The sequence below is a fragment of the Enoplosus armatus genome, chromosome 5, assembly GCF_043641665.1.
Source record: "Enoplosus armatus isolate fEnoArm2 chromosome 5, fEnoArm2.hap1, whole genome shotgun sequence".
Classification (NCBI taxonomy): domain Eukaryota; kingdom Metazoa; phylum Chordata; class Actinopteri; order Centrarchiformes; family Enoplosidae; genus Enoplosus; species Enoplosus armatus.
This window is the reverse complement of record NC_092184.1, coordinates 2,920,682-2,935,396: the sequence shown is the minus strand read 5'-3', so window position 1 is coordinate 2,935,396 and position 14,715 is coordinate 2,920,682. Positions and strand designations below refer to the sequence as shown.

General features: G+C 45.1%; 1 protein-coding gene across 1 annotated transcript in view; it reads left to right on the top strand.

The window, feature by feature from the left end:
- Positions 1–14,715, top strand: part of sgsm2 (small G protein signaling modulator 2) — a 73,068-nt gene that overhangs the window by 14,396 nt on the left and 43,957 nt on the right. Inside the window, exons 3-4 of the mRNA XM_070905458.1 lie at positions 5,047–5,062; positions 14,477–14,484. Coding sequence (XP_070761559.1) covers positions 5,047–5,062; positions 14,477–14,484 — 24 coding nt within the window. The remainder of the gene's footprint in view (positions 1–5,046; positions 5,063–14,476; positions 14,485–14,715) is intronic.

Sequence of the window (14,715 nt, the reverse complement as noted above, 5' to 3'; positions counted from 1 at the left end):
GCAATAAAAGAGTGACTGCTGTGAGAGCAGAGTTCATTATCTGTCATCATCACTTGATCAAACATCCCCCTCCAGAACAGCTAGAGCCACGTCCTGCCCGCGCCCATCCGAGTAGTGGAGACGTGCCATCCTAATGGCTGACCTGGGAACGGGGCGGCGTGGAAATTAAACTGTCAGTCTATGTTTTCATTATAGCTGTTGAATATGACATCCCGAGGCAAGCCGTCTCACCCCCTCGCAATGCCGCTGTAGAGCCGAGGCATTATAACCTCGTGTGAAGGACGTCAGTTCCACACTGTTTGTTGTTTTGTTAACACGTAGGACTGAAAATAAAACTTGATTGATCCCTGTGGAAGCAGGTGTGTGATTGGGGAACGTAGCGGAGCTAGCAGGAGATGGGCAGGCCGCACACAGCGACACACACACCGACACACACACCGACACACACCCTCGAGGAACAGGAGGACAGAAAGAGAGAGGGTTAGTTAGTTGGAAAGATTTTGACGGCCATGTCGCGTGTGATTGGTCAACCGCCTGCTCAGCTGAGTCCGACAGGTCCTGAGGCCTCTCATCTCGTCATTAGTTACCTGTAATACGCGGACTTTTCTGCGCGACGCAGCATCGCTGCTCATTTTCCCTGAAGATGAATGCACCTAATATTATATTCCATAAAAAATGACATCATTCCTTTGGACGAGTGTAGGCGCTCCGTATTAATCTCGCACCAGTTATGGTATTTTTAGTGCTCGTGTTCATCTCTTCATCCTCTTGTAGCCTATAAAGACCTGTTAAAGCCTGTTAACGTGCATGTATGTATGATGTGCTGCATGCAGGGAAAAGTGCCGAGTGAGGGAAAAGCCAGTCATATTGCCCAAAATCTTCCATCTACAAAAGTAGATGGAAAATGGTTTCCAGCCTGCAGACTCACAGATGTGTTCTGAAGCTCTCTCGCGCTTCCTTAATGATAGCCAGAAGGCACGGGGGGGGGATTTCACTCTAAATCCACTAAGAACACTATTGCTTAAAATCAGATATTGGATGGTTTGATGATATCTGAGAATGAGCTGCCCCTGGGTGAACCTGGTACAGATCAACGTGATTTTAAATATTGTATTGTATTGTACGGCACCCATGTGTCGAATGTTTTGATCAATTTCATTCCATATTTTCTAATGGGCGTTACCTGTGGTCCCTCTGGGGCTGGGGTGCTAGTCTCGTAGTTGTTCCATGGGCCGGGAGTTCAGGAGAGTTTTAAAGATAAAAAAAGATTTTCGTTTCATATCAGAAATCAATACATCAATATCACAAATCTGTCAAGTGACTCCGCCAGGACCCACCTTCCCAGACTCTGAGGCTGTTTTGTAATTATAGCAATTGAAGTGGACGTTTCAGTTTCCTCTCTGATGTTTGTATTGGGTTACTTTCATGAGACAAATAGCTGTGAGTCATCACACAAATCCTGCTGGATGCCCGCGTGACCCCCTGAAGGAAATTACAACGCGGCCCTCTTGAACCCTTATTGTGTGCTTTGCGCACATGTGCGAATAGAGAGAGACAGGCAGGCAGACAGACAGACAGACAGACAAGAATCTGCAGATTAATCGATTATGAAAAGAATCTTTAGTTGCAGCCCCACTGATAATATATCTGCCAATATTGGCTGGAACCAGCAAACAATTTACATTTTTGCTTGAAAAATGACTGAAATGTTTTCTCGATTATCAAAATAGTTGGCAACTAGGCAACTAGGATGTCATTGACTGTGCTTCTACGCCAATACTGTCAGTGTATAAAGCTGTAAACTGTGTGAAATCCCGCCTTTATTAACCAACCAGTATGATGTGCACACACCTGGTGTTGGTTGTGGAAGATTTAAATCAAGCTTCTGATATCAGATGAGACGTAAATCGTACACCACAACCATTAAGATCGAGGCTGGGGATGGAACACTCTACTTCTTTCAGAAAGCTAAAGGATTTTAATCAACCAAGAGGACGCACACATCTTATGAGCAGCTGCGAGTGACAGGGCTGGAGGTAACCAATTACATTTACTCTCGTCAACGTAACACAGATTCTTTTTGTGTACTTATTTTTTAGGTTTTTGGGTATTTTTAAAAATCTGAAATTTTACTTAAATCCTTTTTAAGAAGTATTGGAACTGGTTATAGTGGGACAGAGAGGCTGAGTGGACTGGTTATGGTGGGACAGAGAGGCTGAGTGGACTGGTTATAGTGGGACAGAGAGGCTGAGCGGACTGGTTATAGTGGGACAGAGAGGCTGAGCGGACTGGTTATATTATGCAGTGAGAATGAAAGAGCAGAGAAGCTGAACGTAGAGCAGATTGTGGAGGACTTCAGTAAGACTCGCAGAACGTCGTTCAGACAGGTGGGTACAACAACAAACTCACTTATTGTTGTAACTCACTTTCCAGGGGAGAGCGTCAGCCCCCACCGCGTTGCCGAGCAACGTAGCATTGTGTGCGCGCTACGCCGTTTGTAAAAACTGTGCAGTCTTTCCTTTGCTGTAATATGTGTGTGTGTGTGTGTGTGTGTGGCTGCAGTCGCTGTGCAGTCTGTATTGTTATATGATACAGCCGTGTGTGGTCTGCTGTGGTCATGTTTTATTCTAGTGTCAGGCTATTTCATGTGAATGTGTTACAATCATCAGTTAATCTCTTAGCTCATAACTCACATTGCCATCTAATCTTATCGTGTTGTGGATTTCGATCAAGGTAGCCTTGTAAATGCCACATACAGTATGTAGTTGTGTGACAAAGTGGGTGAGCCCGGCATTTTCTGATTTTTACGGCGCTGTTGGTGATGTAATGGCTGACATCATTGGGCCAAACCAAGCGGAGGGTTTTTGTTTTTTTTCTGTAGGAAGGTTTTGCGTTTGTTTCTTTAAGGCATTCTAAGTAATGCGTTAGGATTACTTAAAGACACATTTAGTAATGTCAGTGGGCTGAGATGTAAGCCCATGACTGGTACTTGATTTTCTGATGTTAAGGTTACTGTGTAGCTTTGTTTTTGGTACTGGCAGAAGCAGTCTAGGTGTTAATTGAACACCCTATGTATATATATATATATAGTCAGTTGGGTTTTTGCTACTAACACTGCCATTAACACGTGCTGTTCGTTTGATTTGCTTCCTTGACATTTGAGCCAAACTATTTTCACAAGTTGACTACATGTGATCAGAGCGCATCTCATCCGAGCCTGCAGGCTAACCCCACCAGGACGCCACTGCTAATCATCGGCCCCTTGAACTCGGCGACTCTCGGAGAAGGTGCGAGGTAAAAGGTCAGATGCTAATGATAACCAGTGATGTCAGCGCAGGGATGAGTCACTGCTGGCCCACTCTTCCTGAGTGTCCCACCTAATACCTGTTCGTTGGGCTACGCTTGCTAATGAAGGCCAAATGAATTCCAGCGTTTCATTAGTGAAGAGCCAGCGGAAAACACCGGCGTGTGGTGTCTCATTTTGTCTTAAGGATGGATTAAGCAAATTGATTTATTAAATTAATGAATTGAATCTGGCTGTGTGTGCAGTGAGAAAAAGAGAGGTTTGATGCAGACGCTCGTTCCATGCATCTTTACCAATTTCACTTTCCCACGTTCAGAAGAACTGTCTTTGTTTGTGCACAGTAAAATCCCCGTAGTCTTGTGTTTAATACACATACCACGTAACCACAATGTTACCGATTCGATTCCTTTGTTGCATGTCCTACCCCTTTCTTTCTGGGTTAGGGTTTTCAACCTTCACGGTTCCCAAAGCGCTCCACAGCTAACTCTCATTCACCCATTCACTCGCGCATTCACACGCCGATGGCCGCCATGCCAAGGTGCTGGTCTCCGTCGGGGGCAGCTTAGGGTTCAGTGTCTTGCCCAAGGACACTTCGACATGACGGGGGATCGAGCCCCCAACCGGCGCTAACCAGCTCCCGTGCGACAGTGCTAACCACTGCGCCACCATGCCGCCCAAAGAATACGTTTTTCTTCCATTTTTTACAGAAGAGGAATTGCGGGTGCTCACAAAAAGCTGAGGCCTGCTCTACTTTGATTTGTAGCGTGCCACGCGCGACAGGTGTCGGGCATCCGTTTGTAGCTCCATGTCAGCGGCTTCCATTGAAAATAACTTGTAGCCTGTTGCTTTGTCTGAACACAGCATTAGCTACATATTAGCGTGTCCATTAGCCAGATTAGCAGTCTGATCGCATGTGTCCTGGTTTTCCCAGGCTACATGCAAATCAGGGTCGCCCTGCTCCAGTCCGGAGGGTAGTTGCGACGCACCTGTTTGGTACAACGTGATCAAAAAGATCAACACGCAGCTGCGTTACTGCAACAACAGCTAACAAACACATGCATGGACCAGATCACTGCTCTCTCAGGGAACCTCTGCTACAGCATGTCACGTCTTCTGTGTGACCACATGTGTTGAAAGCCACTTTCTCCCTGTGGCTGTAAATGTTGCAGGAGGAACACGTGTAATTTAGTCCGTTCAGCTGCTGTTATCACAGATAGAGACTCTGCAGGGGTTACTTCCCTAGATCGCTTTACTGACGCAGTTACACATGAGAGGAGTAAAGAGTGCGTCTTGGAGAGACAGATGCATTTACACCTTTTCAACATCTGGCAGCAATGCTGAATTGGTTTCAGCGATTGGATTTCCACCCATCTCTAATCTCCATCTCTCTTCTTTGTTGCCTTTACATTTTTTTGGGGGGGGGGGGTTTGGATAGCCAGTGGATCTGCTCAAGATGTAGATGAAGCAGCTATGTGCAAATGGGATATGTGACAAAAGCAATGAAATATTGTATACGGTAAAGAGCTTGAAGTCGGTACGGTAAAGTTAGATATGGCCAAGTTTACTTATATAGCACCTTTTCTAGAGCAAGTGTCACAGAGTGCACCACAAGTCAGTTCAAAAACCTTACGGGGTCTCTTGTGGTTCTTGTGTTGGTTGCTCCCGCTGCCCCTCCATAAGACCCGCGCTGTTGATTATATAATAGCAACACGTAAACTTAACAAAAGGGCTCTTCTCTTCAGGCTACCTACTCTTCCCGTCCCACCATTAATAATAATGAGCCAGTTAGCTAGGGTGGCCAAGGGAATTTAAGTGGGAACTGGTGCCCCCCCCCCCCCCCCTGGCATTTAGTCCAGTTATAGATAGGAGCCCACAGGATGTTTGTTGGCCAGTCTCTCTGCGTGGTTGGAGTTAACTGTTGTGTAACTGTGTCTATGTGTAGGAGTCCAAAACTTCTCCACAGCATTTAAACTGATCACATAACTCGCCCTCATTAGCCTCACGGATGGGGGAGTCAAGTTGTGTAATGTGTGATTTCTCCTTTGTGTAAGGCATTAGATGTTACGGTGTCATGCACATTATGTCGCTTGTGTGTGTGTGTGTGTGTGTGTGTGATTTCAAGAAAAGTAGGCAGAAAATCTGTGTGCCTAAAACTGCATCCCAGAAGATGCGCAGCCACGAACACCGCGCACGTGTTATTAATAGAGCACCCAAAAATACTGCCATTAAAGAGCTGCCTTCACCATCGCTGGCTCCATTTTTTCCCCCCTACACATCGAACTGAAGCTGAAAACGGAAACACTGAAATATTCAGGTAGAAACAGAGAAGTCATCCATCTGTTCAATATGTCATTCCCACTCATACCCGCACTGAAAAGAAACTCTGCCCTTAAGATATACGTGGTCTTCAATTAACCGTGCTGCCTGTAATTAAAAGACTAATGGGTAATTATAGATGACGCCAAAGCCTATTAATTTCTCATTAGGTCATCGCATACGAGTAGGCTGGCGTTATAAAATCAGACCCTCTACCTGCCTCCATCTTAAGAATCTGAAAATGTTGCAGAAAACGACCCTGCAGTTTCTGTCTGAATGCTTCGCCTTCTCCCCGACCACAACGCTGCTTCGATAAGAATGATATCTGCATGTCAGGGTTCTCGTCCAGGAGTTTTAACAGATGCGGGCGATGCACGTAGTCGATTGCGCAACGCGTCATTGCCATTTCTCCATTTTCCTTTTTGTTCACGTAAATGCTCTGTGGCTGATGCTGACGGCGCATGTCTGCCAATTAGAGGGACCTAATGGTGACCCTCGTGGTAATTAGATTTAAAATCCTATATTTTTCTGCCTGTACAGTCATCTGACAACAGCACACCGTGTTATGTATTTGCCTGTACTGAAACATCTGGCAGTGTAACCAATTCAAACACAGTCTAACCACGACGACATAACGCAAAGTTGAATTATTTACCAAACTCCTTGTAGACTCTCAGTGGAGGGTTGAAGAGAGAAGTGAAGAGATTTGAGGCTTCACAGCTAATTTTTTAGGAGAGATATGACTAATCTTAAGTGGATGGGAAAACTCTCAACACATGAGGGATGCTTTCAGATTTACCGGCATTAGTACGGCCTTACCTTGTGGCCTTGCTCTCTTGGCGCTGAATGATTTTTCTGTGAGTGTTGCAGAGACGGGCGACCTCTGTGTCAGATAATGGAGGCAGACAATTTTGAATGTAAAAGCGCGCACGACTGATGAAAGTCACTGCAGCTGTATGTTTAAAAACCCTGCATTTCTACATAGCAGGAATGAGAGACATAAACGGAGATGGGGGGGGGGGGGGGTAAGAGGTGATAATTGATCTCAGCGATTGGGGGGTTAGGAGAAGGACATGATTTGATTAACTGGGAAAGTACGGAGGAGTAGAGCAGACGAAAAGGAAAGATCGGTGAGCAAGAGAGGAAGGGATGGCCTGAAGCAGCTAATAGGCTCATTAGGAAACTCGTGGTCATGTAATGACCTGCCACCGAATGGACATCTGGGACTCCACTCGCTACGAACAGATAGAACAGACAGAAATAGACAAGGAAATATAGGAAAGAGATGGCGGACGGCGGCAATGAAGAAGAAAGAAGAGGGATATATTTAACCAATGGAAATAATGAAGGTGCATAGAACTAGGGTGTCCGCTTGATCCCTTTTTTAGTTTTCAGATATATTTTTAATTGAATATGTATTAAGATAAAGAAAAATGTCAAAGTATACATGGAGAAAGATATACTGTTGATCAGAATGATAATCGGATTACAGTAATTGGCTTGGAATAACAGAAGTCATGGGTATTACATCTTAAAGGTCCCATATTGTTGCAGAAAGGGCTGGGAGGAGACACAAAAGGACTTTTTTGAACGGTGAATCATGCAAAGCTACTCTAGTGAAATCCCAGAATAAAAATGTAGAGCTGAAATGAGCATCATATGGGACCTTTTAAGCCTAAATAACTTGTCTAATCAGTTTTATTCAAATGTGATTGTCCTCCTCTCATTAATGTCTCTTCTGTTATTTCAGTAGCCGATTTTACAAGCGTATTCTTTTTGAGACCAGTCGGTTGTAGACACAGTCACAGCAGCAAACGCTGTCTTCATAGTGGCTGTTTCAGATTGTAAAATGTTGCATCAGGGATATGATTATTATTATTATTATTATTATTATTATAACAACTCCACTTGAACTCCAGTGGAGAATAAACCCTGTCAGACATACAACCGTTGATCAACCGGGAAAGCACTATATGTATTAGAATTGGCCCACCGCTTTCTAAAAGATAAGCGGACGTCCACATGGAGCCGGTGCACCTTTTTAGTTCACATTGAATTCCTTTTAGCTTCTTTACCCATTACACTCTCCTCCTTTTCATTTAGTTTGTTTGTGTCTTCTAAATGGTATCGCCAATGAGCCTGCATGATATGCACTGCAACACACGGCTTGAGAAACGATAATATAAAAACTGTGATCCGTTGTTGGGATGGTTAAACTGTCAGATAATGACTGTTTGCTGATGGTTTAATACATCATGTAATGGGCCTCATGCAAGAACCACTTGTGTGAACAGATTCAGGTGCCACGGACGAGTGATAGAATAGAATTTGCCGGTTTTCTTGTGCTTCTGCCAACTTTTCTCTCTCAGGCATTCGGGAGTAGCTCAGACCTGTCGCACCAGTCATGTAGAGTCTTCACAGGGGGGGGACTCTTTAAGAAAGCCTAAATGGCTCAATCTTTAAATGTGATACAGCGATGAACTCAAATGAAATATGTAACTAAAATAAACTTGCAAAATGAATAGTCTGTTCGCCATCGTCATGGCTTTGCCAATTTACCAGGAGGTTTTAAGAGTTTATGATTCTTTTTATGGGCACAGCAACTACTACAGTTCAGTGGCTGTTAGGAAACGCCTTCTTCTGTCACACCTGACAGTGTAACATCAGCCACTGCAGGCTATAATATTCTCTCATCTAATATACCCGTGAAGGTGACGTTCGTTTTGGACTGTCAGTCAGATCAAACGAGGAATTGGAACTTACATTTTGTAAAATTGGATCTTTTTCACTATTGCCTGATGTGTCGCAGACCAAACAACTAATTGCTTAATCACGAAAATAACCCGTAGGATTCATTGATGGGATTTTGAGACAGAGGGAATAACAGACCATCACTTGTGTGGACAGAAAAGCGCAGCGGCTGACACATGGCCGATGGAAAAACAAACATTTTAGGTGGGCGAGAACCATCGAGCGCCGGTGCCTGATGCAGAGCACGGCGCCAAAAGGCCACAAGGGCTGTCCAGACAGCACATCAGAGCCACAGCAGAGTCGTGACTGGAGAAACTCCACTCTGCGCAGTGCCTTTTTTTTCGCTTGACTCACACCACAATGCAACTGCTGCAGCCGCACTCGCCAGCGTACACACACACACGCGCACACACACGCACACACACACACAAAAACTGTAGACTGGTCTCACGACAGTTGCTCTGTCGAACCAGGATTTTCCAACCAGGCTATGGCTGCACTTACGTTATCGACGATGACAATAGACAAATGGACAGATCCAAAGCAGCACACAGGATATGACATACGTTGAAACTCCTCTGTGAGGAAATGAAATGGATCATGAGCGCACAGTTTGCGTCATAAGAAATACTAATAGTGGGGAATAATCTAAATGAAAACCCAATGGATATAAATCTATAAACGTGGTGTGCTTGTGTTTGTGTTCGCACAAGAACAACATATTAACGGACGTAACGTATGTGGGAACAGAAACGGGAAAAGAAATGCAGAAGCCGTGGCCTGAGAAGATTACCCAGCTTAAGACGCATTAGTCCCACAGCATTACTTCACCCCAATATCCATCGCTCCCCCCCCCCCTGTAGACTTGAAAAGTGGCTGTTAAACAGTTTTTACAGTTAAGGTTTCTACTACCCACCGAGAGCAGAGGCTCGGTTTTCACAGTAGAACAAATGCATCAAGACATCCATGAGAACTTCTCAAAGCACTCCTGCAGCGTAATCCAATTCTCTGCTGTCCACCCGTCTGCCCACTGCGTTCCAAACTAAATGCACCCCTTCCGTCTCAACCCTCGCGCGTGACCCTGTTGAGCTCACCCGCAGGCACGTGGATTGGCGTATTAGACCACCTGCCTCTACCGCTTCCAGTGGTCAGAACCGCTGCGAGCAATATTTTAAACACCGTACCGCGCAATACCGCAGATTCCAATGCGATGCAAAGGCCATGTAAACCACACAAACATCTATCAGGTGATACCGTGGCAAGTGGTCTGGCAGTTTCCATCAGGTCTGCCACTCGTTGTCCAATGTTACAGTATTTTACTTGGACAGCAGTATCCTCCCAAACAATAGATCTAAATAAGAGGTTTTCAAAGTCTGGAACTGTGGGTGACGTGACAGAACCGGGACAACTACGACCTGAGCTTTTCAGTGTTTGTTTACAATCTCGCTAATTGGCATCATTAATGCATGCCGACTTGGCTGTCTGCAGTGTACCCACTGGACGTAAAGACAGCTATCGCAGGATTACACTGATGCTGAAGAAGACTGATGGAGACTCAGGCAAGTTCTGGAGTCATGAGGAGCGTCTTTTTCTGTGATTTCCCAGTGGATTTATAGATGTTTTACTTGCAATGGACATCAGAGATAATGACAGCCCTGTGAAGTGTCAGTCGCGCCAGTCCTGCTCGGTTTGGTTCCACTAATGGAGTGGCGAACCGCAATGCTGAGCCGGCAGGCTTGGGGCGTCGCTGTTGTATCAAAACAGTTTCAACAACGTGTATCGCAGGGTAAAAAAACGGACAGAAAACAAAGCTATTCTGTACTTGGGACATTACGTGTACAGCTAGAAATAAACCTTATCCCCGTGTGAGGTACGGCAGCTACAGACATATGAGGCTTTTCCAGCTCTGGCTTCTCATTCCTCATTGGGTCTAGTCGGTCATTAAGACAACACTTTTCAGGTGTGCTCAAGGACACTTCGACATGAGGGGGGGGGGGGGGTAGCCGGGGATCGAGCCCCCAACCCGCTCTACCTCCCGTGCCACAGTGCTAACCACTGCTGAATACCAATCAGCATACTTGGATCAAACTGTCCTGTCACACTGGGCAGCAGCCAACGTTGCAGCCCCGAGACGGTCTGGATTTCAGACCACCTGCCCGAGGAAACGGTGACGCAAATGTTTAGTAGGAAATGTCCTCAAGAGAATTCATGTTTCCGTATTTCACATATGCAACGGCAGCTGTGGCACGAGGACCAGTCTGTCACATAGTCCAAATAAATGATTCCGCAAGAATGCAGATTAGACGCTGAAATGACTCGCACCAATAACCCCAACCTGCGAGGCCTGAATGGAAGCTTTCAGGCAGCCGAAATGGAGGACGATTTTCCATTTACCATTTCCATCTGTTCGGCTCTTTCTCTCCGCGCGTCTCTCTCGTCTTCCGAGTTAATTGAGAATTACAGGAATCGGAAGTCACGAGAGACCTGTAGTGAAGCGTCAGGTTTTCCACTGATTAGAGCCGGTCTCCATGGCAACTCTGCCACCCTCGGATAAATGTTTGTACCTTGTGACAGAAAATATACAACTCTTCAGAAATATGGGCAAATTCACAGTTGCGTATGCGCGGCTCGAGGCTCGTCTCTTGCTTGCGGGCTTTTTGATGTTCACCGGGGGGGAGACGTCTCACGGGGCGGACGGGGCCGTGATGTAACTCACCCTGCACTCCAGAACATTAGCTGTAAACGTTGGATTTTTATAGCCTTAAGGGACGATACCAGTATTACTATTTTCTCATCACCATTATCAGCCATGTTTTTGCCACGTGCAGTCAGGAGCTGCTGCCACGTGTTCCGCTGCAGGTTGGACCGACCTGCTTGTCAATCATACTCTCCTGCTGCTGTCAAGAGTCCATGAGGAAAAGGTCACAGAGACTTGCTGCTGCTTTTGTTGCACACAGTGCATCCTTTTTTTACATGTTCTCACTGAAACTAAACACCACGGTATTTGTCAGACACAGCCATACCACAGAGATTATCAAGCAGGGGGGGGGGGGCGTAAAGGCCAACTGTAAAATGTCTGGGCTGTAATTGTTTTTAATCACAAATCGGAGGCGTTGTGATCTGAAGTCCAAACATTGGTGCTGCTTTTTTGTTTTTATTTTTATTTTTTTAAGATAAATCTGTTCTAACTTAACTCCCTCGTTTGCAAAGAAAAGCGTCATGAATCACGGTTCCATTTACTGGCAGCAGTAACAAACTTGATATTTAGAGCCGTGAATAAGCAGAACAAACACACAGCGTTCCCGCTGTGTGAAAATGACAGATGCTTTCTTCCCGCCAGTGAGAATACAGTTGGTGTACTCGGTCTCTGTCCTTTTTTGAGGTAGAATTTGAACAATTTTGAATCATGTCCCGGTATTTAACGGTAAGGTCAAACTTGTCCGATAGATGTGACACCAAGCGATCGTTCCCGTGTCTCTCCTGACGGTCTGGTTTCACAGCAACAAACTGATATTAACTATTGAATTAGGTTTGAGTGGGTGCATGGGTGAGTTCCAACCTTGAATGTGTTATGAGAACTGGATGCAGTGTTCCAAGATGGCGGCCAGTCATTCAAATGAAAGTTACTTAACCAGCGTATACGCCAAAAAAAAACGCCTGGTTTCCTTCTTCTTCTTCTTCTAATTCGCTTGTCTGCCCCCGCCAGCTCCTACAGACTTGACTCTGAGATGGCAGCTTCTGATAGCGCTTCTAGGATTCCAGCATTAAAGAGTTTGTGGTTTAAAAGTTCTAAATACAATTAATAAAAACTAATAATAATAAGAAGAATGGCAGAATAGTTGGGTTCAGAGGTGGGGACTCGAGTCACGTGGCTGACAGACTTTAGACTCGACTTGGACTTGCAACTCAGCTTGGACTTTTAACACCAATGACTCGTGACTTCACTTCGACTTGATGCCTGAACATTAAGATTCATGTTCATCCATGTTCATCGCAGATCGATCAATGGAGGCAATGAATCGCCGTGACAGCGGTTAATCATGCTGCTATGTATAGCTCGGGTTTCGCGGGAGTTCAGTGCAGCCAGGGATGGGCTAGCGGGGCCCCCTTTTTTCCTTTCTTTTTTTTTTTCTCGTTTCCTTGAATTTTAATTTTATATTTTGATGAATGATGAATCTTATCTTTATGATTTTTTCCTATTGTCAGAGATTTTCCCATAGTCTTTTGAATTTGGCCTCCACTTGTGATATAAAAGATTACAGTGCCCACCACTCAAGATATATTGAAAAAAAAAAGACTTGAATTAACAATGGGAAATAGTACATTAGCATTTACGCCTTTTATATTTTACCTGGTTTGTTATTAGCTTTGTGCCACGGGTGACTTGTAAGGCTCGTATTTATTACGGTCTTAATGAAGAACACTTCTCACGATACCAGTGCGTGCCTGCGTTTTATTGATCTGTGGGCTTTAAAGCAGATTTAATCAGGTTTATGTGTTGTAGTGTAATAATGGTTTAAGGGCTCTGTTCCTTTGTTCCGGGAAACAATCACACGTGTTTCAGAGACTGAAGCAGCAGTCACGGGTGTTTTTCCTTGATTTCGCTCTCAGGTTGCGGAGGGTTTGCAGAGCCCAGAGGATTAGGTTTGTGTCTCTGAGGTTGAAAATCACAAATTAGAGGCAGACAGACTCAGGAACAAGATATTTTCCTAATTCCCCACGAGTTTTTCCAGTTTCACACCCACAGAAAGAACTCCTTTGCTAATTCCAGACAAACAATAGTGTTTTTCATCCTCCTTGTCTCAGGTCAACACCACACACAGGTTGATTAAATATTGATTCAGTCAGTCCACCCATCACCTCTTCAACTGCTCATCAAATACATAAGAAGAGGAGTACTAAGGGGGGGGACAAAACAAAACAATGCTGAGGTTTATCTCCTTTTCGCTGATGGGACTTCAGGGGCTGAAACAACCTGTGCCAATGGAAATCAATGGCTGAGTACTGCGGATCGTGTATGGGAGAACTTTATCTCACTGTCACAGAGGGTTAGACGCATAAACAAACACACACACACACACGCGCACACACACTAAAGCCTGCGATGATACCAAATTGTCAGTTTGTGGAATACACGAGGAGGCGTACTAGTTTTGCGGCGACAAACAGAACATTAAAAGGACAATACCAATGGTTTACTACAAATACAAACTAATTACACTCTGGTGTAATTTGTTTTTTTACCCACTATCCCAGAATGACGATGGGTTGAGCCAGACCTTTCTCGTCTCTCTGAAGGGTGGTCTGCCTCTGTGAGACTAGCGGGACGATGACTAACACCAGATGTCAGATGTCATTTAATGGAGTGACAAGGTGTTCAGTTCAGTGTCCTCTGTAAATAGTCTGTTTCACTCTGTCTCCTCTCTCATCTCGCCAGCGCTCGGTCACGCTCTCTGCCCAGCAAAGCACCAGTTGAGCACAGACGGCATTTCCTGGAACAGAGCTCAGATGACATATTCTAGGCAGAACACCTCATTCCGTGGGTGAAAGGCAATTCCCTGCATGCGTGAGCGCATGTGACTATTCTTTCTTTCCAAAAAAAGTCTGTACATAAACTATATATATATATATATATATATATATGTGTATATATATCGTATGTGCTTTCCTCGTTCTTATTCCCGTGCGTCTCGCTCTCAGCAGCTAAGACTCAGGCTTTATTCAGAGCCGTGGTGCTAGGCAGACTGGCACCAGGAGTCCTGACCGCCTGATGAGATGCAGCAGGCATCAGGGAGGAGGCCCCAAGGCCTAGAGAGAGGGAGGGGTTGTGAGAACCGATACCCGCTCTCACCTCTTCCTTGCTGGTTTTAATCCCTCCATCCCTCTTTCCTCTTTTCTTCCTCGCTGCTGGCAGCCGGCTGCAACCTCTCTCACTCCCACGCAAACAACATGGACTCTCTACCGTCCACAGTGGGTGGACGCAGTAATGGAAACACCACATGAGAAAGGATTAGGACGTTGAAGTGGCTAAAAAAAAAAAGAAGATGAAAAAAGGCAGAATAATTACAGTGAAGTCAGATTAAAGTGTTTTGAGCTGTGACAGAGGTCTAGCGGTCACCGTGTGACTTTTTTTTCTGGTGTCTGAATTTATAGGTGGCTCGGTCACAGTTTCAGAAATCCTGACGGCGTCGTGTCAAACAGACAGACTGCATGGGCAGTGCTGCTTGGCACAGACTGACAGATGCTCTGCAAACTCGACTCCGTTCGGGATGCAGCGTGGCAACAGCTCCGGCTGAATATCAAGTATCCTATATTCACGTGTTGTTGGGTGTTTTTGTTACACT